Here is a 26,787-nt window from a genome sequence, read left to right on the forward strand (position 1 = left end):
TCCATTGTATATCTTTTTGTTTCTGCCTCTGGCAATTTTTTACTTTGCTATTTTTTAAAAACTGTCTATGTGTCCTTTTATTTTCTGACTGTTCTTTATATAATACCTTGCTTTCTCTCTCTCTCTCTCTCTCTCTCTCTCTCTTTCTGAAAATATTGCTCATAGTTTTTCTTTTATCTAGCTGATTTTTCCTGGATGGTCTTTGTGATCCCCCACTGCTTGCTTCTCTTTCTTTGTTTTAATCCCTACATTTTATTAAGAGGTATACCAGGATACTTTGTGACTCTTAGTTATCTGCTCATATTTAAGAATGGGGCACTAAAAATCTTACAGAAAGCTCTTATCAAGTGTATGTGTGAGGGGAGCATTTAATACTGGACTTCACACTAAAATGATCTGGCCAGTATATATCCTTGGAAAATGTAAATACACTATGGTTAGGATTTTCTCTTAGGTTTATCAGATCCCTAGGAAAAGCATCTCCCACGTCTCACCCCACTTTCCTGCCCAGAGAGCAAAGGCCTAGCAGCCAGCACCCTCAGAACTAAATGACATTACAAGACATGGATCTCAGCCCTTACTATATACATGTTTGTTAATTTCCCTGTTTTTAGTTAAGATTCCCTCATCTTCAAATATGCTTGCCACGGAGCAGTTCAAAGACTCTCCATTTCATATTCTCTCAGGAGAATAATTTGCCAATCTTCTACTGAAATGAGAAAACACTACAGAGACCAAAATGCTTCCTATTCATAAAGCCTGTAAGGGGAGTTGACATGTTCAATGAATTTTCTTCTCTGCCTTCCTTACAGCCAGCATAGGATTGAGCTTTATGGTAGATCAGTTAGAAATCATTTCATTTCGTTCCAGTTTCTCAAATTTTGTCTCCCCTTTTGATCTCTGTTTTGGTGGATTTAGGACTTAGGAAAAATTTCTTTTGGCTTCATTTATTAGATGTTTGTAAAAAACTGAAAATAAAGACTGTGTTTAATCAATTATCTTCATCAGGATATTATATATCTTATATTTTATACTGATACTATTCTTCTCTACTAACATTTACAAAAAGCCAAATTTTGGTTATTTCTTACTTGAACCAAATTTATCAAGAAATCAATAAATCACAGTGTGGTAGATAACGGGTCATGAACTCAAGTCTTCCACTTGTGTTCTAGATATGAGTCCATCTCATGTTCAGGGGCAATTTCCTCTCTCTACTGCTCAGTCTCAGTCTACCTCACTCTCTCTTCTCTCTTAATTTGTGTAACACACCATTCCCCCCCAGAATACTTTCATATTATTATTCTCATCATTTTAAAAAAGACCTTTTCTGACCCCGCTTCCCCTTCCAGCTGCTGCCATAGTTAACTATTCTCCTTTATATCAAAACTCTTCAAAAGTTGTCTATGTGAGCTTGCTTTTTCCACTCCTTCTGGCCTACTTCGTTTTGAATCAACACGATCGGGCTTTTCCCCTCCTATTCCATCAACACTGCTCTTAACAAGGTGACTAGCAACCTCCATGTTGTGAAATTCAGCAGTCAGTTCCCCATCTTCATTTACTTAACCTGTCAGACTATTGATCACATCCTTCTCGAAACACATTCCCCACGTGGCTGCCTGCACACTGCATGTGTCAGGTTTTCCTTTCCCTTCTACATCTTACGTCACTCCCTTTCCATTTACTTTGCTGTTTCCTTTTCATCTTACCCATTTCCTAAATTTGGAGTGTGCCAGGGATTTGTTCTTGAATTTGTTCTCTGCCATATCCACTCCCTCTCATTCAGTGTCCTATTCAGTTTCATCATGTTAAATACCATCCACAAGATAATTCCAAAATGATATACTCCATTCAAATACCTGCCTCATTCCCCAGATCCCCTCACCAATTTATCATCTTCATTTACCAGTTTACTATATGCTAATATTGGCCTCCTAATTCTTACTCCCAAGACTTGTTCCTACTACAGTCTTTCACTCTCTATTTTTTTAAGATCTTATTCCTTTATTTCAGAGAGAACAAGTAAGAGAGAACATGAGAGGGAAGAAAGTCAAAGGGTGAAGCAGATTCCCCATGGAGCTGGGAGCCCAATGTGGGACTCGATCCTGGGACCCGGGATCATGACCTGAGCCGAAGGCAGCTGCTTAACCAACTGAGCCACCCAGGTGCCCTCCCTCTATATTAATAACAGTCTGTAGTGACATTAGCCAGGCCAAATCCTTTTAGTCATTTTTACTCCTTGCTTTCTTTCAAACCCCATTTCCAACTGTCCAACAGATGGCCCTCAGCATCAATAAATGTACATAATCTAACTACTTCTCACCGCTGCACTTACTAACTTTAGTTAATCCACCACCATCTCTTTCCTGGTGTAAACTTTCTGCAGCACAAAGGTGCTTCACCAAGTTGATTTTGCCTTCAAGGGGACCTTTGGCAATGTGTGGAGATAAGGTTTGTTGTCACAACTGAAGGATCTACTGACATCTAGTGGGAAGAGGCCAAGGATGCCGCTAAATATTTTGGAATGCACAGGGCAGCCTCCTCCTTATTCTGAATCCACCCATACAGAAAGGCAACGAAAAATGATCGGGCTCAAAACGTTGATTATGTTGAGGTTGAGAAACCCACTCATACAACCTTATGATTTGTCTTGATTCCATCATGCCTGCCTTCTAGAAACTAGAATGTTCCTAGTAAAATGTAAATGAGATTTTATTTTATTTTTTGCCTCTTCATGATGGAAGTCCTCTAATAGCTCCTCAGTCCAGTGTTGTTTCATTTGCTTAGTATTCATATTAGTGTACACCTGGAAGAAGGTAAGGATTTGATACTAATTGAGTGGTTTTGAATAAAAGATCAAACAAACATTTAGTTGTTTTCATGTTAAGGATTTCTACTTCTGTTGAAAGTAATACTCAATTCTTTCTCTGTTATCAGTTATCATACTGTTCAAGGTGTTATCTAAAATCCTAATGATAAATGGCCTAAATATTTTCAACCCTACACACAATCTATTATTAAACATTAATAATACTTGGAGAAACTTTTGTCCTGACTAGTTGAAGCAGCTTTATCAGACTGGTATCAGCCCCCAAAATTGTTAAAACCTTTTAAAAATAAATTAAAGTAGCAGTTCAAAGGAATTATAACAGTAACCAAGGGGTTTGCAACATGAAGGATGATATTCTGGAGAAAAGAAGGGGACAAAAAGAAAAGCAGAACTCCCCAGTGTTTTTCTCCAGAAACTTGCCACTTCCCAAGCACTACAAATTAGGAATAAAAAAGAAAAAGAAAAAATAGAAAGCAGAAAATGCCTCAAGCAGAAATTTTGGTAGCCTCATAGTGCAAGGAAGACAAAAATTGGGGCTCAGAATTAGCCAGATAAAATGAAGCCTACTCCACAATTTGAGCTTGAGTGGAGACACCTAGAGCACTCTATCCTGGTAATGAAAACAGAACAAAATTGACCACTGCTTAAAATGACTGACATTCAGATTTCATTCGTATCCATTCCCGACTGGACTCTGCTCTTTTTAGTTGCCTGATTTAAAAAGGAAATCTTCTTGGAAAAAAATACAATATAACCAGAGAGGAGGCAGACAGGAAATGGACAAAATAGGTGAAGAGGATTAAGAGGTACAAACTTCCAGTTATAAAACCAGAAAAGTACAGAATAGGGGATATAGTCAGTAATATTGTAATAACATTGTGCAGTGACAGCTGGTGACTGCATTTATTGTGGTGAGCATTGAGTAATGCATAGAATTGTGGAATCACTATGTTGTGCACCTGAAACAAATATACTATTGTGTGTCAACCCTACTGCAATGAAAAAGAATCAACTGGAAGTCTAGAACTGAAAAATACAAGAGCTAAATAAAGACAGTATAGATTGATTTTTAATACCAGATTAGATATGGCAGAGAAAAGAATTAGTAAAATGGAAGATGTGTAAATAGAAAATATCCAGACTGTAACATGGAGAGCAAATGCAATGGGGAAGAACCCACCCCCCCAAAAAAAAAGAACTTCTTAAGGAGTATATTGGATATGAATAGTTCCAACATATGTGAAATTACAGTTTCCGAAGGAGTGGAGAGGAGAGAAAGAAAATGAGTGATGAGCAGAGATTTGCCAGAGATTAAAAAAACAAACAACAAAAACAACTGAAAATGACAGCAGCCATCCTATTCAAGGAATTTTATGACTCCTAATGAGGATAAACACAAAGGAAAGTTTAAATAAGCACATAGTAGTGAAACCAAAAGAAGAAAAGAAAAGAAAAATCGTCCTGATAAAAGAGATACATTATCTCCAAAAGAACAGCAATAAGACTGGCAGTTGTGATAGCAACAGAAATAAGAAAATCCAAAAGACTGTGGAATGGCTTTTTTAATGGGCCAAAAGACAATCGTGATAAGAATTCTCTTTCCAGCAAAATGTCTTCCTGAATGAATACAAAGTAGAGATGTTTGCACACAGACAAAATCTCCGAGATTCCATCACTACCAAGTCCACGCTTAAAGAAATGCTGATGATGTTCCTGATGACATTCCTAGAGTTAGAAAAACTATGGTTTCAGATTGAAGCATGTAAATGGAAGAAGAAATTAACAACCATGGAAAGGGCTAGTATGTTAATACTTACATTAAATTGAGATTCTGAGGAATTAGGAAGATTTTAAAGTATTTATTTGTAGTCTTCAAAAATTAACTAGTGAGAGAAAATATCAGAGAATTTTGTCACCTGTTTGAAGTGCTATTTATACACTAGTTTTCTTTATATTGGTATCTTAGCAACATTTCCTATAATGTCAGAGACAAATGAAGGCAGAACCCCATGTTTGTGCAGAATAAGAAAGGGTTGGTGATTTTTTTTTCTGTTTTGTCCATTGTTTGAGAGAAGTTGGTAACTTCAGAAATACCTGAGAAGTTATTATTGTGAACAGTGACACTGAAAGATTATTATTCAAAGGTGAAGGTTTTAACTGAGTTGAAGGTAGAAAAGAAACAAATAAAAAGGGACCAAAAAGAATATGTTCTGGATGGTCAGGAAAGGCCAGTTACACATTGCATTGCCATCCCCTAGTTTCTAAAACTGTAGTTAGGGATCAAAATATGTAATAGTGTGTTTGACCATTGATACAAGGATCAAGTCTCATTTGTGTTTAAAGAAATAATGCTAAACAATTCTGACAGAAGTTTTAATATCAGTTCTCATGTGTCCCGAGGTACTCATAACTAAAGATGTGTTCTGGAAGCATCTTTGGCTATTATGACCATGTGAATTTGAGTAAGGCTATTCATCAAAAGCATTATATATCTTATTAAACCTTTCCTTCTACTACTTAAGAATAGGATTTTTAAAAAATAATTTGTTTAAAGATTTCATTTATTTGTTAGAGAGTGCGCGAGAGAGCACAAGCAGGATGGGGCAGAGGGAGAAGCAGACTCACCACTGAGCAGGGTGCCAGAAATGGGGGTCGATCACAGGACACTGGGATCATGATCTGAGCCAAAGGCAGATGCTTAACCACTGAACCACCCAGGTGCCCCAAGAATAGGATTGTTAGGTCAAACTATTTTTATATGATTTGTATATCACTAAAATAGATTGAAAATGGAAACATTAAAATTCTGTAGTTTTATGAACTCTTCATGAATGTCATTCATATACAGAATAATCTTCAAAAAGTGATATATCCTCATTACCTTAGAAACTGAATGGGAAATGTGCCTCCTTATTTTCTATTTAATATTTACTAATTTCATCATTTTCTGTTTTTTCTTTTATTATTATTGAGAATAACAGAAAAAATAGTATAAGGAACTCCCATGCACCCATCAGTCAGGGTTGTAATTATCAGCTCATAGTCAACTTTGTTTCATCCATACCCTCACCTACTACTTCCTCGACATCCATTCCAAATATCTAGAGGCAGATCACAGACACCATAATTTTATGTGTAAATATTTCATAATGTATCTTTAACAGAAAAGGGACTCAACATAACAATAAAAGTAGCTTTCTTATATTACAAAATCAATAATTATTCCAGAATTAGAGTTCCTGTTAACATGACTGTCTCATGAGCTTGTGTTTCTGTATGTGTATGTGTGCTAAACAAACACAGATAAGCACATATGTATGTGTATATAAATGTGTGTTAATCTTCTCCCACCTTGACAGTCATAATTTCAAACATTGTTTTTCAGGATCTCTTATATCCCAAAATATATTTCCTTTTGAAATATTTATTTATCTGAGAGAGAGAGAGAACGCATGCACAATCACGCATGTGTGTGAGCAGGGTGAAGAGCAGAGGGAGAAAGAGAGAATCTTGAGCAGACTCCCCACTGAGTGCAGAGCCCAACTTGGGACTTGATATCACGACCCTAAGATCATGGCCTGAGCTGAAGAAATCAAGAGTCGGACTCTTCATCGACTTCATATCTAGTAGGCGTAGGAAACCTAGATTAAATACACTTTAAGAAGTTTCTTTAATCCAGAATTTTCTTGAGCTTTTAATATGCTAAAATGTACCGTGAAACACTGAAAGCAGTTACGGTACATGGAATTAATTACAGTTAAATAACCTCCAAAGTCCATTTTTGTGTGTTTATTTTTAAAGCATTACCAATCAGTGACATTTTACTCGATAGGACTTTTTGCTGGATCTAAAGCATTAGGGAGTTTGTGACCATATATTTACACAACTTGGATTTTTTTTTTAATAGATATTTCAGATTCAAATTTCAAAACCTGAGGCAGTATTTCTCTAAGTGTGGTCCCTGGACTAACTACATTAAAATCAACTTTTAAAATGGCCTGTTAAAAATCCATATTCTCCATTTCCTTCACAGACCTCCAGAATTAGTATTTCTGGTAGGAGTCAAGGAATTCGCATTTTTAACATGTTCTCTGAGAAGCTGTTATGCATGCTAAAACGTTTAAATTACTAGACTCGAATTTCTACAAATACCTAAGGAATTTGCGAGAAGAATGAAATGATACTGAATGAAAAGGAACTCTCTCTATTTTAAGAGAAAGAGTTTAAAAATTTTCAAAGTTTCACAGATGATAGTATTTAGCAGAGTTGACTCCTTTCCTTTCTAATTTGTTATACTTCAGGCCCTAATGATGTCACTTATCCATAAAAACCAAGAAATGCTTCCATATTAATCACGAGCTTCATGTTATTACACCTACTCTACCCGTGTATACGGACGTCCAGGAAGGGAGTAGAGTAGATATGTGTATATGCATCCCTCTGCTCCCTGAGACTGATTTGAATGGTTTGAAGAAGAAGAAGAAGAAGAAGAAGAAGAAGAAGAAGAAGAAAATCTCTGCTATTACCGTTTCTTAAGAGTTTAAGTGTTTGCACAGGAGGACTCATTAATGAACTAAGGCATAGTCCTTGTTCTTTTCCTAAAATAGTATCGAAGATTCTGTATATTTCTGCTGCACAAGAACCACTCTCCCATTCTCCGCGAGTGTGATTTTTGTCTCTGTGGGGTATCCACTTCGAGTTCTGAGCCCGGAGCTGTGCGTGGTTGTAGAAGAGAACGCTTGAGGGAAGCAATCAGCAGCCTTGTGGGTCTTGCGGAGTCGCCCACACAGGATTAGGACAGGTCTGCGTGTGGTGTGGTGAGAGGATACAGTAGTTAAAAGATTCCTGGCCCAAGCACCCCCTTACCTACACAGGGTAAGGGGGGTACTTACTTGAAGGGTACTCACGGGGAACTAAGCTCAGATAATCATGCCTCCCCTTCTTTTGGATAAAAAGTCGACTCTCCTAGAAGCTATTTCTTTCTGTGTATAATCTATTGTTTCACCTACAGATAACTGCTATGTATTTATACCATTGCCTCTGCCTCCTACTTTCAAGGCTTCCCATTTTCTGTCGGCAAAAAGAATAGGTTCCTTAACATGTCATGCAGGACTGGTTTCATCGGTGCGTGGCTCAGTCACACAGGACCCTGTGCTGAGAAATGCCCCATTTTGGCATATCACCCTGAAGGCACTGTCTTGAAGTTCTTAGTCCTCTTGTCTCTGAAGCTGTGCTTTGTCGGTGCAATCCGATGGGACCGCGGAGCATGCTTGTGAGCAGAGGCAATATGCTAGGGGGGGTAGCAGGTGCACTTGCTTATGATGCCGCCGCAGCAGCCCACGTGCAAACAGGCTCAGGACCCTTCACCAAAAAGACAGCGTCCACGCGCAGGAGTCGGAACCATGTACCAGGACCACGTGCCTCATGACTGGAGTGCTGAGGCCCTGAGAATGTGGGTCCATCAGAACCTGGACCCAGATTGGTGGCGCTGAAGGTCACAGCAGCCCAGAAGCTTCCGTGGCTGGCTGCAAGGGTCTCAGGAGAACAAGGGACTCAGAAAGTGGTCAGTGCTGGGATCTAATGTGAAGGGGCCACTTGCCCAACTGTCCCCAGTGTCTGTCCATGTGATCTCTGTGACATCTGCAGAAATAGTAACTCTTCAACCTGAGCACCAAGACAGGAACTGCCAGGGTTCAGGCAGTAAACTTTGTCAGTAAAGACATAAAATAAAAGCCTGCGCGTGAGCATTACAATGAGGCACCGCACAAAGTTATTCACATTCTTCAAAGAGTTTAGCGTACACGGTTTTTAAAAATTTGTCCAGCATTGCATTGCGAATATCCAGAGGCTTAGAAACAGAAATTAAATTTAAAGATTTTTTTCCACTCAATGGAAAAGAACACCATTTTTAGAAGAAGCTCCAGTTGAACCAATTATTAATGAGAGTTTCCTTGTAATTGAAGATAAGGCGATAGAATGCATAAATAGGCATTTTGGATTATACGCAAGTCATTAAGGCACTTTCAGTTTCTTGTAAGGCCTTCAGAAGTTACAGAGTATGTCAGAAGAACATTGTAGGGCCATTGTTTAAATGTACTTTTAAAATTTAATTCAGACTTACAAGAACTGGATTTGTATGGAGAGTTAAATCTTCTAGAAAAATAATTGTTCTGTGGAATTACCAGCACTAGGTGTTCTAAAATTTGTATTTCAACATAATTTACCAGAACTGTATGCTAGTGTTGTCTCATCCTATAAACCACTCTTTACCGTTCAGTAACAGTTCTATCAGCAGAGAAAGATCCTTTGCAAAATCAAAAATCATTGAAAAACATTTGTGATTTTACATTCCAACTGATGCCAGTTACGTCAACTGAAAATGAAGTTGCTTAAAACAAATTCCAGTAAGTAAGTTTACAGAAATGTGAGAAAAATCTTAGAGCAAGCAAGATAGAACTTTAATAAAGCATTATTTCATGTATTATATAAAACTGACACCAAAAATATATTTTTTGCAATTTGCAGTTTTATGCTGTGACTCATGTATCACCATGAACTCTTTTACGTTTTATAAGTTATGCCACATTTCTAAAGCAAGTGGCTTTATGTTTAATATCTTCAAGAGAACTTCTTTATTTTTTGACTAAAGTACCCCGCATTTTCATTTCACATTGAGACCCACAGATTATGTAGCTAATCTAAAGATATCTCAGTTATGTCTTTTACTGTGACTATCACCCAGCTTCTTTTTTCCCATCTTCACTCTTGTGTTATACTCTAATAATAGGATTTCCAGCAAAGCGACTGTTCTCCATCTACCATCCATGTTTCTTCTTCACACAGACTCTTTGTAAATGTGCCTACCTGTCACGGACATAGATATCCTTCCCCCATCTGCCATCTTTGCCTAGCTAATTCCTATTTGCCTTTTATCCTCAGCCAAAACAACTCTTTCTCAATAAACTGACCCTGCAGGGTCCCCCATTTTAATGGGGTCATTTGCTTCTAATATACGACGCTTATCACAGCTGCAACTACATATCCATTAATATGATTTGATTACTGTCAGCTTCTCTCTTTAGACTTACATCTCTGTGAAGGCAGGCACTGTATGATTTATATTTGATGTTGTTGTTTTTTTTCCTCCTGACAGATGCCTGGAATTTGGTAGGTGCTCAGTAAAATACTAGTTTATAAATGAACTAACTAGTGATGACATCTAAACATTGGAAATTATAATAACAAATATTTCTTATTCATGAAGCCTTAGTCATTATTATTATACTACCAATGAGCTATGTATGCAGGGAATGATTTGTGTAACTTTGCTACTTTGTGGTGCCATAAATGGAAGGAGTTGCTGTCATTTTTAATGTTTGAAAATTACTTTAATTACATGATCTAAAACTTTAAATCAGAGCAGTTTCGCACTAACACATCCAATTAGTCAACTCATCCTCCCATAAATGTAAATAAGACATTCGCAATACATTCTTTTTCCCAAAAATTACAAGAAGAAAAATATTTTTCTAGTTCTAAAAAGTGTTCTTGAAACCCTTACTCTAGGAGAGAGAAGTAAAGAAGTCTTGGAATTAGGAATGGTTGTAGTCCACAAAAATCATTCTTCAAACTTTTTTCCAAAAATAATTAGAAAGTGTATATATCTCATATAGTAAAGAGCATTTTTAAATTATGCAAACTTAAAAATAAATTACCCAAACATAAAGATATAACTGATGTCAGTTGAGTTTGATTTTCTGCATTATATGCAGAAATATAAAATGTGCTTTTATTTTTCCATGCCTCTTTTTATCAATATGTACCTTAAAACTCAAGATTATTATTTCTACAGGGTTAAACTTTATCTCACAAATGATCTTTAGAGAAAGAGATTCTCTAGGTTCTCATTTCACAGTTTTGAAACTTCTTTATATACAGTATATTTTCAGTATAATTTGCTTAAACTCATAATTCTTAAATGTGAATTCCTTAAAATGTATTTTATTTTAGTAAAATAGTCCCTATCTCAATCCAAACGTATGCCCAGGGCTTCTTTATGTTTACTGATTTTCCCCTTTCAGTCAATTATAAACCCTCTAAAATAGAAAACTATTCACTTTGTTATTAGAAAACACACACACACACACACACACACACACACACATAGTCAGATAGGATCTATCACTATGAGTCTCTTTTAATCAGAGAAATATAGGACTCTCGAGTCCAACTAGAACACTTTTGGAAATGATCTTTGAAACTCTGGTCAGTGAAATGCTAGGACTTACGGAACAGTGGTTGACACTATGACTGGTATTTCTAACAGGAAGTGTTTTATGATAGATGTAGAATTCTAGCCTTGGAAAATCTGGGTAAGAGAGAAACAACATACATCTTTCCCCTTCACATTGTGTCTTTAGATAAAATAGAAAATTATTATCAGAACTATGTCAGATATGGGATAGATATTATATTCACACCAGTAAATATATACTTGTGATTATAAATCTCTATATAAAATATTGTATTTAAGATCTTAATGGCATCATTTTTCTCACAGTATACAAAATTAACACGGACTAGAGCTGCAACCAGTGCATGGATTGTAATGTTGAACCTAGAACTTCAGAATAAAAAAAAAAAAAAAAATAATAAAAACGGTGCATTTTTCATGTATGGAATACTATCTTTTGAAGTCCACAGTTTTCTATCAGCTACTTATTTTTATATAAAATATGAGTAAAACTGTGTCCTTTTATTACAAGTAATAAGCTATACTGATTAATGCAGGCATATTTGAAAAAAGGGGAATAGAATTATTCATATGGAATATAGTAGAACTCCAAGTTATATTTATACAATTTCAAGCAATTGTAAAGGCATGTAAAATATGTATTTTGCTGCCATATGTCATATTTTAAAAACTTTTTCTAATAATAATATTTTTTCTCAACAGAGAAGACTGTTATTACCATTCCACCTTCCAAAATGGACGTTACAGTTGGAGAGAGTATAGTCCTACCATGCCAGGTGTCCCATGACCCATCCATTGAAGTTGTATTTATATGGTCTTTCAATGGAGATGTCATAGACTTAAAAAAAGGAGTGGCTCATTTTGAAAGAATTGGAGGAGTAAGTTGATGAAATTTTCAAGTACTTACTAAGATAAATCAAGTCTTTCACATGAATCAACATCTTTCTTAAATATTCTCCCCATATTTATTTGCATGGATAACCACTGTCTGTTTCTGAAGCTGCATCTGTTTTTGTTTCATTTTGTTTACTGTATTTCATACAAATGCTTGTGTTCTAGATGCAATTATAACAGAGAGGATAGGGAAAGGGATCATATATGAGGGATCATACAATGATACTAGTCTATATCCTAATTTCAGAGTTGTCTCATATTTAATATTTATCCAGCTGTAAAAAAAAAAAGGAACCTGCTGGAAATTATTGTGTTTTTATCCCCCTTTCATTTTCTATCTGCAGGAATCTGTTGGGGATTTGATGATAAGGAATATTCAGCTAAATCATTCAGGAAAATACCTATGCACGGTAAAAACAACTCTAGAAAGTTTATCTGCTGTAGCTGATATCATTGTTAGAGGTGAGCATAATGGTGAAAATAAATGAGCCATTATTTATTCAAGCCAGAAATGTTAATAAGTAAGTGGTAATCTTTGAATAACCAACCACATCATGATAAAGAAGGGAGATAAAAATATAGATTTTTTAATTTTCTAAACTTTAAGACTCCAGGGCACATGTAGTATAGATATGGATATTGAATTGAGTAGATTTTGTGTATTTATAAGGAAAGGTCAGACTCATTGTGCAGTGTCAGTCCCTAAAAGTTAGGCATGCCTTCTATTTATAATAAACCATTCTCATCAGAACAGGGTCAAAGTCATATATTCCTATAGGTCTCCATATAAACTGCATTTACTTTAGTTACCTTTTGAAAAAGGAACTTATTAAAGTTGTTTTCAGTTTTTGAGAATAGCTCCCTGACAGATGATAATCAACCATTCCATGATTGGAATTTTCTTTCCTTTTTTCAAAAGAGTAAGTAAGGAGGGAGAGAGAGAATCTTAAGCAGGCTCCATGCCTAGCACAGAGCCCAATGTGGGACTGAAATCATGACCTGAGCTGAAATCAAGAGTTGGTCGCTTAACTGACTGAATTTTCTAATCTTGACAGGAAGATTTCTAAATTAGTCTCTCACCATGTAAACTGAATTAATAAAGCTTTATCTCAAATAATTTGCTAAAAGTACATTATGTTCAATATTTTATTTTTTAAGTATACCGGTAAGAATAAACTGCCCCATCTCAAATCAATGGATTTAATCATTTTCAATATAGTTATCATCAAACATATTTTTCAAGGTCCACCAGGTCCCCCTGAGGATGTAAGAGTGGAACACATTTCCAGTACTACTTCTCAACTAAGCTGGAGACCAGGCGCAGATAATAATAGTCCCATTCAAATATTTACTGTTCAGGCTCGGACACCATTTTCTGTGGGTTGGCAGGCTGTTTCAACTGGTAAGTGACGCCAATGTTTTCAGGTGGTTTTTCTAAAACAGATGTTATTTGATTGATTGATTGACGTTAAGTAGTGCCAGTTTTGATGCCTTAAGTACCCTCCTCTTTTTTAGTTCCAGAAATTCTCAGTGGCAAGACATACAATGCAACAGTGGTTGGTTTGAGCCCTTGGGTGGAATATGAATTTCGCGTCGTTGCTGGGAACAGCATTGGGATTGGAGAACCAAGTAAAGCATCAGAATTGTTAAGAACCAAAGCATCGGGTAAGATATTAGTGTCTTCTAAAACACGTGGAAGATCCTTTATGGTATCATTCTTTAAGCATACAAGTAAGAAGTATTTTTATGGTCTTATAGTATTTTGGGTCCCAAGTCAGAGGCAGGAAACCAGCAGCATTCATTTTCACATTTTTATGTACCCAAAGTAGGGAGTATTTTCTCCTAAATATAAGTTCAATAAGAGATGATTATAGCTAAACAGGCATGTCAAAAATAAGAGTTTTTCAGAAGTTGTCCTCTCATATCATCAATTTTCTAGCCAAACTCCAACAGAGAATCTGTAGATTTGTACATGCAAATGAGTTACTGCTTGTTTCATTAAATGTTGTAGCCAAGAATTAATTGAGACTCTGTAGGTGCAATCAGCCACACATTTCCATCTATTTCTCAACTCTGACCTAGTTGCAGCTTCATTGAGCAATAGTATAAATTCTTCCCCATGCAAATGAGGTAAATCCTAAGCTCATTTAACAGAAGCACTAATTGAGCATCAGTTGGTTCACTGAACAGCAAAATACAAGTGGAACCTGGCTCAGAAATCACCCCTTCTTAAGCTTTTTTCAGTGGATCCTCTTTGTTCTTCTCTTAAACTTTACATCCAGGGTAACATTTGATCTGCTTGCTGCATGCAGCTACAAAGTCCACGTTCTTATTCAGTCATATAAATGAGGGATTGCTCTGTTGTCTCTGGCTTAGCTTTACAAGCACAAAGTACGTCAATTAAGTGCACAACTGTCAGATATTATTAAGTGTCTTTTCAAATTAAAGATAATGTAAGTATTTTCATTACAGGATTGGGACTGAAAAACAAAATATTTGACTGTAAGATCTTAAATGAGATCATCCTAGAAGTTTAGAGCTGAGAGGAGAGTCCTTTATTTTACAGAAGAGAAGAATGACCAGAATCTTAGCTGATTATTTCGGACAGAGTCAGGATTTGAGCTCAGACCTTCAGACTTGGGCACCAGCATTCTCCATAACCAGGGGTCTTAACCTAGATGAGCAAGAGACTGGCATAAAGAAATATGTGAATATAGAAAGTCCCAGACCTTACCATAGACTGGCTGGAGGAGAATCTCTGAGGTGGCCTGTGACTCGCTGTTACATTGAGTTTTAGGTTGTTTTTTACAGCTGATTGATATCATGGTAGCTTTGGGCAGGGTTGACTCTAACTGTAAAGTTTTATAGTAAGGAGTGTGTACTGCCTTCTATTAACCACTAACATTCTTGTTTCAGTAGCATGATGAGATCTGGTGTTCATAATAATTATCCCAAGTTTCCAAATCATACTGGTGTGTCCTTCTCCCCCCACCCCCGCCGTAGCTTCTTCTCAATATGGTTTTTTCATTTGAAAAAGGAATTTAAGAAAAAAAAGAATTTTGTTGCCCAGAATATTGGAAGCTTTTTAGAGAGTGAATAAAAGTATAATTTAAAATAATTTCTTTATGTATCTACACTCTTTAATGGTCCTGGAAAAGTGTCACTCTAAGTTGCCAAGTACCAGAAATCCTACAGCTGTAGAACCCACACGGATTTATGTGTTTTTGGCCAAAGGCCGTGGAAGACTTAAAAAATAGGGTGTAGGTACAAGGCAATCTTTTAAATTCATTGTGAAGATCAAAGCAGATAAAGGGCAAATTTGAATATGAAAATGGGTAATGTCTGATAGGTGCTATTATTAAGAAGAACAATTAGACTTATATCACTATGTTGTTTATAAAGTTAAACATCTGCATCAAATGGCAATATTTAAAGTAAGTTTTCTAAATTTGTCTGAATGGTCTTCACAGTGGAAGAAAATTTTGAAATGGACAATTAAATATTATGTATTGTAATTCCCGTCTATCAGTCAGCAAACATACCCAGGCACTTCCACCCCCACCTCTGGATCTTGATCAAAAATGGCCAAATCTAGGTAGTTACATGTAAATTCAATCTTTAAAAAATATATCATGCAGATATATTCATTATCACAGATTTAAGATGCATCTGTCATTATTTCATGAAAAGGATTACATTTCAGCACTTCTACATATATAAAGTAAAGCCCTATTCTGATTTTATACTACAAGACCAACACATACTCTCATCAGTTTTGTAATTTACCTCAATTACCCATTATTTGTCATATCAGTCCTCTCAACGGTATATATGAAGGGCATAATTGTTTTCTAATTCATAAAAATGATCAGTGTCTGGAACATTCTTAGAGTCGTGGAGTTAAACGGAGAAAATCACCTCTGTTACATTCCTGACAGGGGTCCATCTTCTTAGCTGGTAAGTGAAAGGTTAGAGGAAAAGTCCTTCCTGTTCCATACTGAGAGAATGTGAGATTCAAACACAGAGTTATAATAACAAGAATTTATATACTTACATATTTTTAAGAATGCATTTTTAAATGTTAAATTCTCTTGATGACTAAAAAAAAGAAAACTCGTTTTAGTTTGTTTATTAAAAAAAAGAATTAATTAATAGACTGCCTCGGTAACTTGTTTACAGCACAACTGTATAATTAGGCACTAAATCAGCAATGTCACTGTTACCATCTGAATGGAACATCATTTTGCCAATTAGTAGATGATGCATAATAATGTCAAATACACGATGTTACTCGATTTTTAATTAATTTTGGAGCCAGGGTGCTCATGTATCAAACACAACTGTGTCCTCTCTCTGAGAAATTTGGATATGTGTAAACATAATTTATGTTCATTAAAAATGCAAGACTCTCACAATGTGCAGCATGAGATTTTGAAAGGTGAAATCTAAAAACAAAATTCTTCCTGATGAAGATGTACTTTAATAATTGCCATCCCACATTTCTCTTGGTTGCTTTCAGTCCCTGTCGTGGCACCAACAAACATCAATGGAGGTGGAGGAAGTCGGTCGGAACTCGTCATTACGTGGGAGGTAATTTTCTGTCCAACTGAGCTATTTTGAAAGAAAAAGATCTAGTTGGCCAGGAAGAATACCGAAAAACAAAAAGATTTATTTGATCACTACTGAGAATATATAAAAATACATGGTAAGAAGGACTCCTGATGATGAATTACTTAGAGGAGGTATTAGAAACTTTTATTTCTACTAACGTGAGAGAGTATAACTGACTCAACACAATTCTCTCCCAAATTTAAAAAAACAGCTTCGTGGTCTATTGAAAATTTATCAGTAGCATTTCAACTGTTAATTGATGGACTAGACATTTTTGTATTTATTACCTCTGGAGCTATTTTCTTGCACATGAGTTAGACTCAGTAGAGGGCAGGTGGAAACAATTCTTTTCCTATCGCTGTTCTTTAAACACTTCCCTGAATCCAGACAAAAACTTGGGCAGATAGCATAGCTTTTATGGTTCTTATTCTTACAAATTAACATATAGGCTCATCTTTATACTTATTAAAAAATTTAACCTTCTTTATTATCATAAACTTTAGACTTTTATCCAACCTAATGTTTCTCGTTTCCAGTAGCTTGGGCTTGCCTCAGTCTAAGGATTCCGCAGTGTGAGAGGGAATGTGCAGTCAGTTCTCTATCTGGTCTCCATTCTGCTTTTGAATTTTCCTTCCCTACTCCCTATGGTACCTCTTGCTCCTCCAGAGTTGTGGTGAGTTGGGACTGAGAGAGGAGGATGAATACTGAACAAGTTCTGATTGCTCGTACATTTGTAATTTGACTTTCGTGTACTCTACAAGTGGCAAATGGCCAGACACTGTTATTTTTTTTATTAAGTTTTTAATTTTGATTCCAGTTGAGTTAACATACATGTTATATTAGTTGAAGTTGTATGGTGTTGTGACCCAGCAATTTGTGCGTTACTTAGTGCTCATCATGCTAAGTGTGTTCCTTAATCCCCATCACCTGTTTTACCCATCCCCAAATCCATTTCCTTTCTAGTAACCATCAGATGCTGTTATTTTATAGGGTAGTTGTTTTTTGTTTGGTTTTGTTTTTTGGTTGGGGGATAGGCATCCAGGAGATCCCTAGCTAGGGACTTCTAGTTACAATTCCTTGATGCAAGCCCAACTGGCTGCTGAAAAGTCTCCTCGGTTCCTGGGGTCTTGTGGACGATGTCTAGTCCCTTCTGGTGGAGGTTGTCTTTTTCCTCTAGATGGTCTTTGTGGATAGAGTCCTTTTCAAAGCTACTCATGGGCAGGCCTCTTGCATGGGATCCACGTTTATCCTCAGCAAACATACTTTTGTTCCCATGTTCAGTGGGAATATAGTGCATACCTGCTTAGCCTCTCTCTTCACTCTGCTACCATGTGTTGTCCAGATCTCTCTCTCCTTTAGAAGTATCAAGCATTGTCATTTAAAAGGACCTATCTGTCCCAAATTCCAGAGAGCACATACTGAGTAGTTCTTTGTGAGGCCTCTTCACTGGTTAGGCAGAGGATGAGAAGTGGCCCCATTGCTTTCCCTTGGTAGAGGGAAGTGCACAGCTTTTTCTACAACTCTCAAAAGAAATATTTTCCTACCCTTCTCTCCCTAAAAAACAAACACTCCTTTGATAGACCATTGTCATAGAGGAGAGGCTAAATTTTGCCTATAAATGGTTTGATGTCTCTCTTTGGAATGCATATCATGTCATACCCTTGTTGTCAGCTTTGAGCCTCAGCTATAACTGATAAAAGAGCCCTGCCCTGTTTCATTGCCTGGGTACATGTTTTTGACATTTTGATCATAATTTTCATACTGCCAAAACATCCACTTCCTTGGACATTTTAAATATTACACCTAAAAGCATGATGGCCATGGATGTTGTAATTAAAAATCATCCCAGCTGACATGTACAGAGGGGGTTCTCATTGGGAGGCAGGGTGATTTTATTCCTCGGTAGACAATTTACAATGTCTGAGGACATGTTTGATTGTCACAACTAAGTTGGAAGAGAGTTGTGTTTGGTCAGAGGCCAGCAATGCTGCTAAACATACTACAATGCACAGGACAGCCCCTACCACAAAGAATTATCTGGCCCAAATGTCAATAGTGATGAGGTTTAGAAACACTGTTGTTGAGTAAGAGTACCTCATTGTATCTGTAAATGAGTTTGCAGTAGTAAAAGGTCCATTTTATTCCTTACAAAATTCCACTAAAGATGGAGAGAAAAAGAGTGGTAGTGGTAGTAACCTCTTTTTATCTATTATTTTAGATATCTAAATATCTAAATATATAAATATATATTTATATATATATAAATATATATATATTATAAATATATATAAATATATATTTATTATATATATATAAATATATATTTATATATATAAATAAATATATAAATATAAAAGATATTTATCTTTTATCTATTATTTTATCTATTATTTTATCTCTATTTTATCTATTATTTAAACTCGGGCACAGAGATGCTGTTTGCTCAAGGTTGTAAATGACAGAGCCAGAAACCAGGCGTAGCTACTCTAAAAGTCGTCCTTTCTTCTGGACATCTAGTTTCACATAGACATTGTGAGCCCAGCACAGTGCCTGGAATGTGGCATGGCCGCAGGAGTACCTATTGGATGGGTGGGTGGTACTGAGAGAGAAGAAACTCTCAGAGGCCTGCAGCAGAGGGGACTACACTCACGGAGAACTTACAGGGCTTCTGAGCTGTGCTGGGCATTTCATGTCACTCAGTCCTCAGAGCCATGCTAGGAGGTGGGTAATGCCACTTTCAGGTTTAGAAAAGTGACATGGCAGGGGGGCTCCTGGGTGACTTAGTCTGTTAAGCATCCACCTCTTGATTTCCGCTCAGGTCATGATCTCAGGGCTGTGGGATCAAGCCCACCCCCCACCCCAGTAGGACTCCATGCTCAGTGTGAGCCTGCTTGAGATTCTCTCTTCCTCTCCCTCTGCCCCTCTCTGTCCCTGTTCTCACTCTCTGCTCTCTAAAATAAATAAATCTTAAAAAAGATTTGGGTGATGGGCAGTGGAGCATTTGAACGCACGCCTCTCACTCCATACGCTTTTACTTTGTCTTAAATTTGAATTCCACTTATCCCTACACGATGTCATGGTTCAGGGTGGACGAGAGTCCCTAAATATCTGCCTTCGGCAGTAGGTTAAACAAATTATTCCTGTCCTCCAAACACATTTCCCACAAAACCAGTGACTCCCACATAAGCCTACAAGAGGTTTTCTTTAGTGTAATGGTAAATAGGTTATCAGGTTATTTATTTCTTTTTTTTTTTTATAATTTTTTTTTCAGCGTAACAGTATTCATTGTTTTTGCACAACACCCAGTGCTCCATGCAATACGTGCCCTCCCTATTACCCACCACCTGGTTCCCCCAACCTCCCACCCCCACCCCTTCAAAACCCTCAGGTTTTTCCGAGTCCATAGTCTCTTATGGTTCGCCTCCCCTTCCAATTTTTTTTTTTTTATAAACATATAATGTATTTTTATCCCCAGGGGTACAGGTCTGTGAATCGCCAGGTTTACATACTTCACAGCACTCACGATAGCAAATACCCTCCCCAATGTCCATAACCCCCTCCCCCTCTCCCAACCCCCAGTTTGTTTTGTGAGATTGAGAGTCATTTATGGTTTGTCTCCCTCCCAATCCCATCTTGTTTCATTTATTCTTCTCCTATCCCCCTAACCCCCCATGTTGCATCTCCACGTCCTCATATCAGGGAGATCATATGATAGTTGTCTTTCTCCGATTGACTTATTTCACTAAGCATGATACCCTCTAGTTCCATCCATGTCGTTGCAAATGGCAAGATTTCATTTCTTTTGATGGCTGCATAGTATTCCATTGTGTATATACCACTTCTTCTTTATCCATTCATCTGTTGATGGACATCTAGGTTCTTTCCATAGTTTGGCTATTATAGACATTGCTGCTATAAACATTCAGGTACATGTGCCCCTTCGGATCACTGTGTTTGTATCTTTAGGGTAAATACCCAGTAGTACAATTGCTGGGTCATAGGGTAGTTCTATTTTCAACATTTTGAGGAACCTCCATGCTGTTTTCCAGAGTGGTTGGACCAGCTTGCATTCCCACCAACAGTGTAGGAGGGTTCCCCTTTCTCCGCATCCTCGCCAGCATCTCTCATTTCCTGACTTGTTAATTTTAGCCACTCTGACTGGTGTGAGGTGATATCTCATTGTGGTTTTGATTTGTATTTCCCTGATGCCGAGTGATGTGGAGCACTTTTTCATGTGTCTGTTGGCCATCTGGATGTCTTCTTTGTAGAAATGTCTGTTCATATCCTCTGCCCATTTCTTTTTTTTTTTTCTCATTTTATTTATTTTTTCAGCGTAACAGTATTCATTCTTTTTGCACAACACCCAGTGCTCCATGCAAAACGTGCCTTCTCCATTACCCACCACCTGTTCCCCCAACCTCCCACCCCTCACCCTTCAAAACCCTCAGGTTGCCCCAACCTCCCACCCCTGACCCTTCAAAACCCTCAGGTTGTTTTTCAGAGTCCATAGTCTCTTATGGTTCGCTTCCCCTCCCCAATGTCCATAGCCCGCTCCCCCTCCCCCAATCCCACCTCCCCGCAGCAACCCCCAGTTTGTTTTGTGAGATTAAGAGTCATTTATGGTTTGTCTCCCTCCCAATCCCATCTTGTTTCATTTATTCTTCTCCTATCTCCTACCCCCCCATGTTGCTTCTCCATGTCCTCATATCAGGGAGATCATATGATAGTTGTCTTTCTCCGATTGACTTATTTCACTAAGCATGATACGCTCTAGTTCCATCCACGTCGTCGCAAATGGCAAGATTTCATTTCTTTTGATGGCTGCATAGTATTCCATTGTGTATATATACCACATCTTCTTTATCCATTCATCTGTTGATGGACATCTAGGTTCTTTCCATAGTCTGGCTATTGTAGACATTGCTGCTATAAACATTCGGGTACACGTGCCCCTTCGGATCACTATGTTTGTATCTTTAGGGTAAATACCCAGTAGTGCAATTGCTGGGTCATAGGGTAGTTCTATTTTCAACATTTTGAGGAACCTCCATGCTGTTTTCCAGAGTGGTTGCACCAGCTTGCATTCCCACCAACAGTGGAGGAGGGTTCCCCTTTCTCCACATCCTCTCCAGCATCTGTCATTTCCTGACTTGTTAATTTTAGCCATTCTGACTGGTGTGAGGTGATATCTCATTGTGGTTTTGATTTGTATTTCCCTGATGCCGAGTGACGTGGAGCACTTTTTCATGTGTCTGTTGGCCATCTGGATGTCTTCTTTGCAGAAATGTCTGTTCATGTCCTCTGCCCATTTCTTGATTGGATTGTTTGTTCTTTGGGTGTTGAGTTTGCTAAGTTCCTTATAGATTTTGGATACTAGCCCTTTATCTGATATGTCGTTTGCAAATATCTTCTCCCATTCTGTCAGTTGTCTTTTGGTTTTGTTAACTGTTTCCTTTGCTGTGCAAAAGCTTTTGATCTTGATGAAATCCCAACAGTTCATTTTTGCCCTTGCTTCCCTTGCCTTTGCTCTTGTTCCTAGGAAGATGTTGCTACGGCTGAGGTCGAAGAGGTTGCTGCCTGCATTCTCCTCAAGGATTTTGATGGATTCCTTTCTCACATTGAGGTCCTTCATCCATTTGGAGTCTATTTTTGTGTGTGGTGTAAGGAAGTGGTCCAATTTCATTTTTCTGCATGTGGCTGTCCAATTTTCCCAGCACCATTTATTGAAGAGGCTGTCTTTTTTCCATTGGACATTCTTTCCTGCTTTGTCGAAGATTAGTTGACCATAGAGTTGAGGGTCGATTTCTGGGCTCTCTATTCTGTTCCACTGATCTATGTGTCTGTTTTTGTGCTAGTACCATGCTGTCTTGATGATGACAGCTTTGTAATAGAGCTTAAAGTCCGGAATTGTAATGCCACCAACTTTGGCTTTGTTCTTCAATATTCCTTTGGCTATTCGAGGTCTTTTCTGGTTCCATATAAATTTTAGGATTATTTGTTCCATTTCTTTGAAAAAAATGGATGGTATTTTGATAGGGATTGCATTAAATGTGTAGATTGCTTTAGGTAGCATAGACATTTTCACAATATTTATTCTTCCAATCCAGGAGCATGGAACATTTTTCCATTTTTTTGTGTCTTCCTCAATTTCTTTCATGAGTACTTTATAATTTTCTGTGTATAGATTCTTAGTCTCTTTGGTTAGGTTTATTCCTAGGTATCTTATAGTTTTGGGTACAATTGTAAATGGGATTGACTCCTTAATTTCTCTTTCTTCAGTCTTGTTGTTGGTGTACAGAAATGCAACTGATTTCTGTGCATTGATTTTATATCCTGACACTTTACTGAATTCCTGTACAAGTTCTAGCAGTTTTGGAGTGGAGTCTTTTGGGTTTTCCACATATAGTATCATATCATCTGCGAAGAGTGATAGTTTGACTTCTTCTTTACCAATTTGGATGCCTTTAATTTCTTTTTGTTGTCTGATTGCTGAGGCTAGGACTTCTAGTACTATGTTGAATAGCAGTGGTGATAATGGACATCCCTGCCGTGTTCCTGACCTTAACGGAAAAGCTTTCAGTTTTTCTCCATTGAGAATGATATTTGCGGTGGGTTTTTCATAGATGGCTTTGATAATATTGAGGTATGTGCCCTCTATCCCTACACTTTGAAGAGTTTTGATCAGGAAGGGATGCTGTACTTTGTCAAATGCTTTTTCAGCATCTATTGAGAGTATCATATGGTTCTTGTTCTTTCTTTTATTAATGTGTTCTATCACATTGATTGATTTGCGGATGTTGAACCAACCCTGCAGCCCTGGAATAAATCCCACTTGATCGTGGTGAATAATCCTTTTAATGTACTGTTGAATCCTATTGGCTAGTATTTTGGCGAGAATTTTTGCGTCTGTGTTCATCAAGGATATTGGTCTGTAGTTCTCTTTTTTGGTGGGATCCTTGTCTGGTTTTGGGATCAAGGTGATGCTGGCCTCATAAAATGAGTTTGGAAGTTTTCCTTCCATTTCTATTTTTTGGAAGAGTTTCAGGAGAATAGGAATGAGTTCTTCTTTAAATGTTTGGTAGAATTCCCCTGGGAAGCCGTCTGGCCCTGGGCTTTTGTTTGTTTGGAGATTTTTGATGACTGTTTCAATCTCCTTACTGGTTATGGGCCTGTTCAGGTTTTCTATTTCTTCCTGGTTCAGTTGTGGTAGTTTATATGTCTCTAGGAATGCATCCATTTCTTCCAGATTGTCCAATTTGTTGGCGTAGAGTTGCTCATAGTATGTTCTTATAATTGTCTGTATTTCTTTGGTGTTAGTTGTGATCTCTCCTCTTTCATTCATGATTTTATTGATTTGGGTCCTTTCTCTTTTCTTTTTGATGAGTCTGGCCAGGGGTTTATCAATCTTATTGATTCTTTCAAAGAGCCAGCTCCTAGTTTCATTGATTTTTTCTATTGTTTTTTTGGTTTCTATTTCATTGATTTCTGCTCTGATCTTTATGATTTCTCTTCTCCTGCTGGGTTTAGGGTTTCTTTCTTGTTCTTTCTCCAGCTCCTTTACGTGTAGGGTTAGGTTGTGTACTTGAGACCTTTCTTGTTTCTTGAGAAAGGCTTGTACCGCTATATATTTTCCTCTCAGGACTGCCTTTGCTGTGTCCCACAGATTTTGAACTGTTGTGTTTTCATTATCATTTGTTTCCATGAATTTTTTCAATTCTTCTTTAATTTCCTGGTTAACCCATTCATTCTTTAGAAGGATGCTGTTTAGTCTCCATGTATTTGGGTTCTTTCCAGCTTTCCTCTTGTGATTGAGTTCTAGCTTCAGAGCATTGTGGTCTGAAAATATGCAGGGAATGATCCTAATCTTTTGATACCGGTTGAGACCTGATTTGTGACCCAGGATGTGATCTATTCTGGAGAAGGTTCCATGTGCACTAGAGAAGAATGTGTATTCTGTTGCTTTGGGATGAAATGTTCTGAATATATCTGTGATGTCCATCTGGTCCAGTGTGTCATTTAAGGCCTTTATTTCCTTGTTGATCTTTTGCTTGGATGATCTGTCCATTTCAGTGAGGGGAGTGTTCAAGTCCCCTACTATTATTGTATTATTATTGATGTGTTTCTTTGATTTTGTTATTAATTGGTTGATATAGTTGGCTGCTCCCACGTTAGGGGCATAGATATTTAAAATGGTTAGATCTTCTTGTTGGACAGACCCTTTGAGTAGGATATAGTGTCCTTCCTCATCTCTTATTATAGTCTTTGGCTTAAAATCTAATTGATCTGATATAAGGATTGCCACCCCAGCTTTCTTCTGATGCCCATTAGCATGGTAAATTGTTTTCCACCCCCTCACTTTAAATCTGGAGGTGTCTTCGCGTCTAAAATGAGTTTCTTGTAGGCAACATACTGATGGGTTTTGTTTTTTTATCCATTCTGATACCCTGTGTCTTTTGATTGGGGCATTTAGCCCATTAACATTCAGGGTAACTATTGAGAGATATGAATTTAGTGCCATTATTAGCCTGTAAGGTGACTGTTACTGTATATTGTCTCTGTACCTTTCTGATCTACTACTTTTAGGCTCTCTCTTTGCTTAGAGGACCCCTTTCAATATTTCCTGTAGAGCTGGTTTGGTGTTTGCAAATTCTTTCAGTTTTTGTTTGTCCTGGAAGCTTTTTATCTCTCCTTCTATTTTCAATGATAGCCTAGCTGGATAGAGTATTCTTGGCTGCATGTTTTTCTCGTTGAGTGCTCTGAATATATCATGCCAGCTCTTTCTGGCCTGCCAGGTCTCTGTGGATAAGTCTGCCGCCAATCTCATATTTTTACCATTGTATGTTACAGACTTCTTTTCTCGGGCTGCTTTCAGGATTTTCTCTTTGTCACTAAGACTTGTAAATTTTACTATTAGGTGACGGGGTGTGGACCTATTCTTGTTGACTTTGAGGGGGGTTCTCTGCATCTCCTGGATTTTGATGCTTGTTCCCTTTGCCATATTAGGGAAATTCTCTCCAATGATTCTCTCCAATAGACCTTCTGCTCCCCTCTCTGTTTCTTCTTCTTCTGGAATCCCAATTATTCTAATGTTGTTTCGTCTTATGGTGTCACTTATCTCTCGAATCCTCCCCTCATGGTCCAGTAGCTGTTTGTCCCTCTTTTGCTCGGCTTCCTTATTCTCTGTCATTTGGTCTTCTATATCACTAATTCTTTCTTCTGCCTCATTTATCCTAGCAGTGAGAGCCTCCATTTTTGATTGCACCTCATTAATAGCTTTTTTGATTTCAACTTGGTTAGATTTTAGTTCTTTAATTTCTCCAGAAAGGGCTTTAATATCTCCAGAGAGGGTTTCTCTAATATCTTCCATGCCTTTTTCGAGCCCGGCTAGAATGTTCAGAATCGTCATTCTGAACTCTTGATCTGACATATTACCCATGTCTGTGTTGATTAGGTCCCTAGCCTTCGGTACTGTCTCTTGTTCTTTTGTTTGTGGTGATTTTTTCCGCCTTGTCATTTTGTCCAGATAAGAGGATATGAAGGAGCAAATAAACTACTAAAAGAGTGGCAAAGACCCCGGAAAAATGCGCTGTAACCAAATGAGAAGAGACCCCAAATTGTGGGGGGGAGAAAGGGGATAAAACAGCTTCTGAAAAAAAAAGAGGAAAAAAAAAAAGAAAGAAAAAAATTTAAAAAATAAAACAAATAAAAAAATACAAAAAAGAAAGAAAAAATATATATATTTAGATGAACTAGTCAAAAAATGTTAAAAAAGAAAAGGGTAAAAGTTTTAAAAAATTTAGCAGAAGAAGAAAAAAGAAAAAAGAAAAAAAAATTGAAAAAAGAAAAAAAAATTGAAAAAAGAAAAAAAAATTGAAGTAGCCGCAAGACTAAAGAATCATGGGGAGAAAGCCATGAGTTCCGTGCTTTGCTTTCTCCTCCTCTGGAATTGCTCTGCTGTCTTAGGAATTGAATCTGCTTTCTCCTTGATAGATGAAATTCGTTCTGGCTGGATATTTTGTTGATCTTCTGGGGGAGGGGCCTGTTGTAGTGACTCTCAAGTGTCTTTGCCCGAGGCGGGATTGCACCGCCCTTACCGGCGGCCGGACTAAGTAATCGGCTCGGGTTCGCTTTTGGGAGCTTCTGTTCCCTGAACGCTTTCCGTAGAGTTCCGGAGACGGGAATGAAAATGGCGGCCTCC

The 26,787-nt window shown here is 37.5% G+C and overlaps 1 protein-coding gene across 1 annotated transcript in view; it reads left to right on the forward strand.

The window, feature by feature from the left end:
- CNTN6 (contactin 6) overlaps positions 1 to 26,787 on the forward strand; it is a 287,198-nt gene that overhangs the window by 236,081 nt on the left and 24,330 nt on the right. Inside the window, 5 exon segments of the mRNA XM_045991202.1 lie at positions 11,787 to 11,962; positions 12,323 to 12,440; positions 13,222 to 13,380; positions 13,494 to 13,643; positions 16,498 to 16,568. Coding sequence (XP_045847158.1) covers positions 11,787 to 11,962; positions 12,323 to 12,440; positions 13,222 to 13,380; positions 13,494 to 13,643; positions 16,498 to 16,568 — 674 coding nt within the window.

The sequence above is a fragment of the Meles meles genome, chromosome 20 (genome assembly GCF_922984935.1).
Source record: "Meles meles chromosome 20, mMelMel3.1 paternal haplotype, whole genome shotgun sequence".
NCBI lineage: Eukaryota > Metazoa > Chordata > Mammalia > Carnivora > Mustelidae > Meles > Meles meles.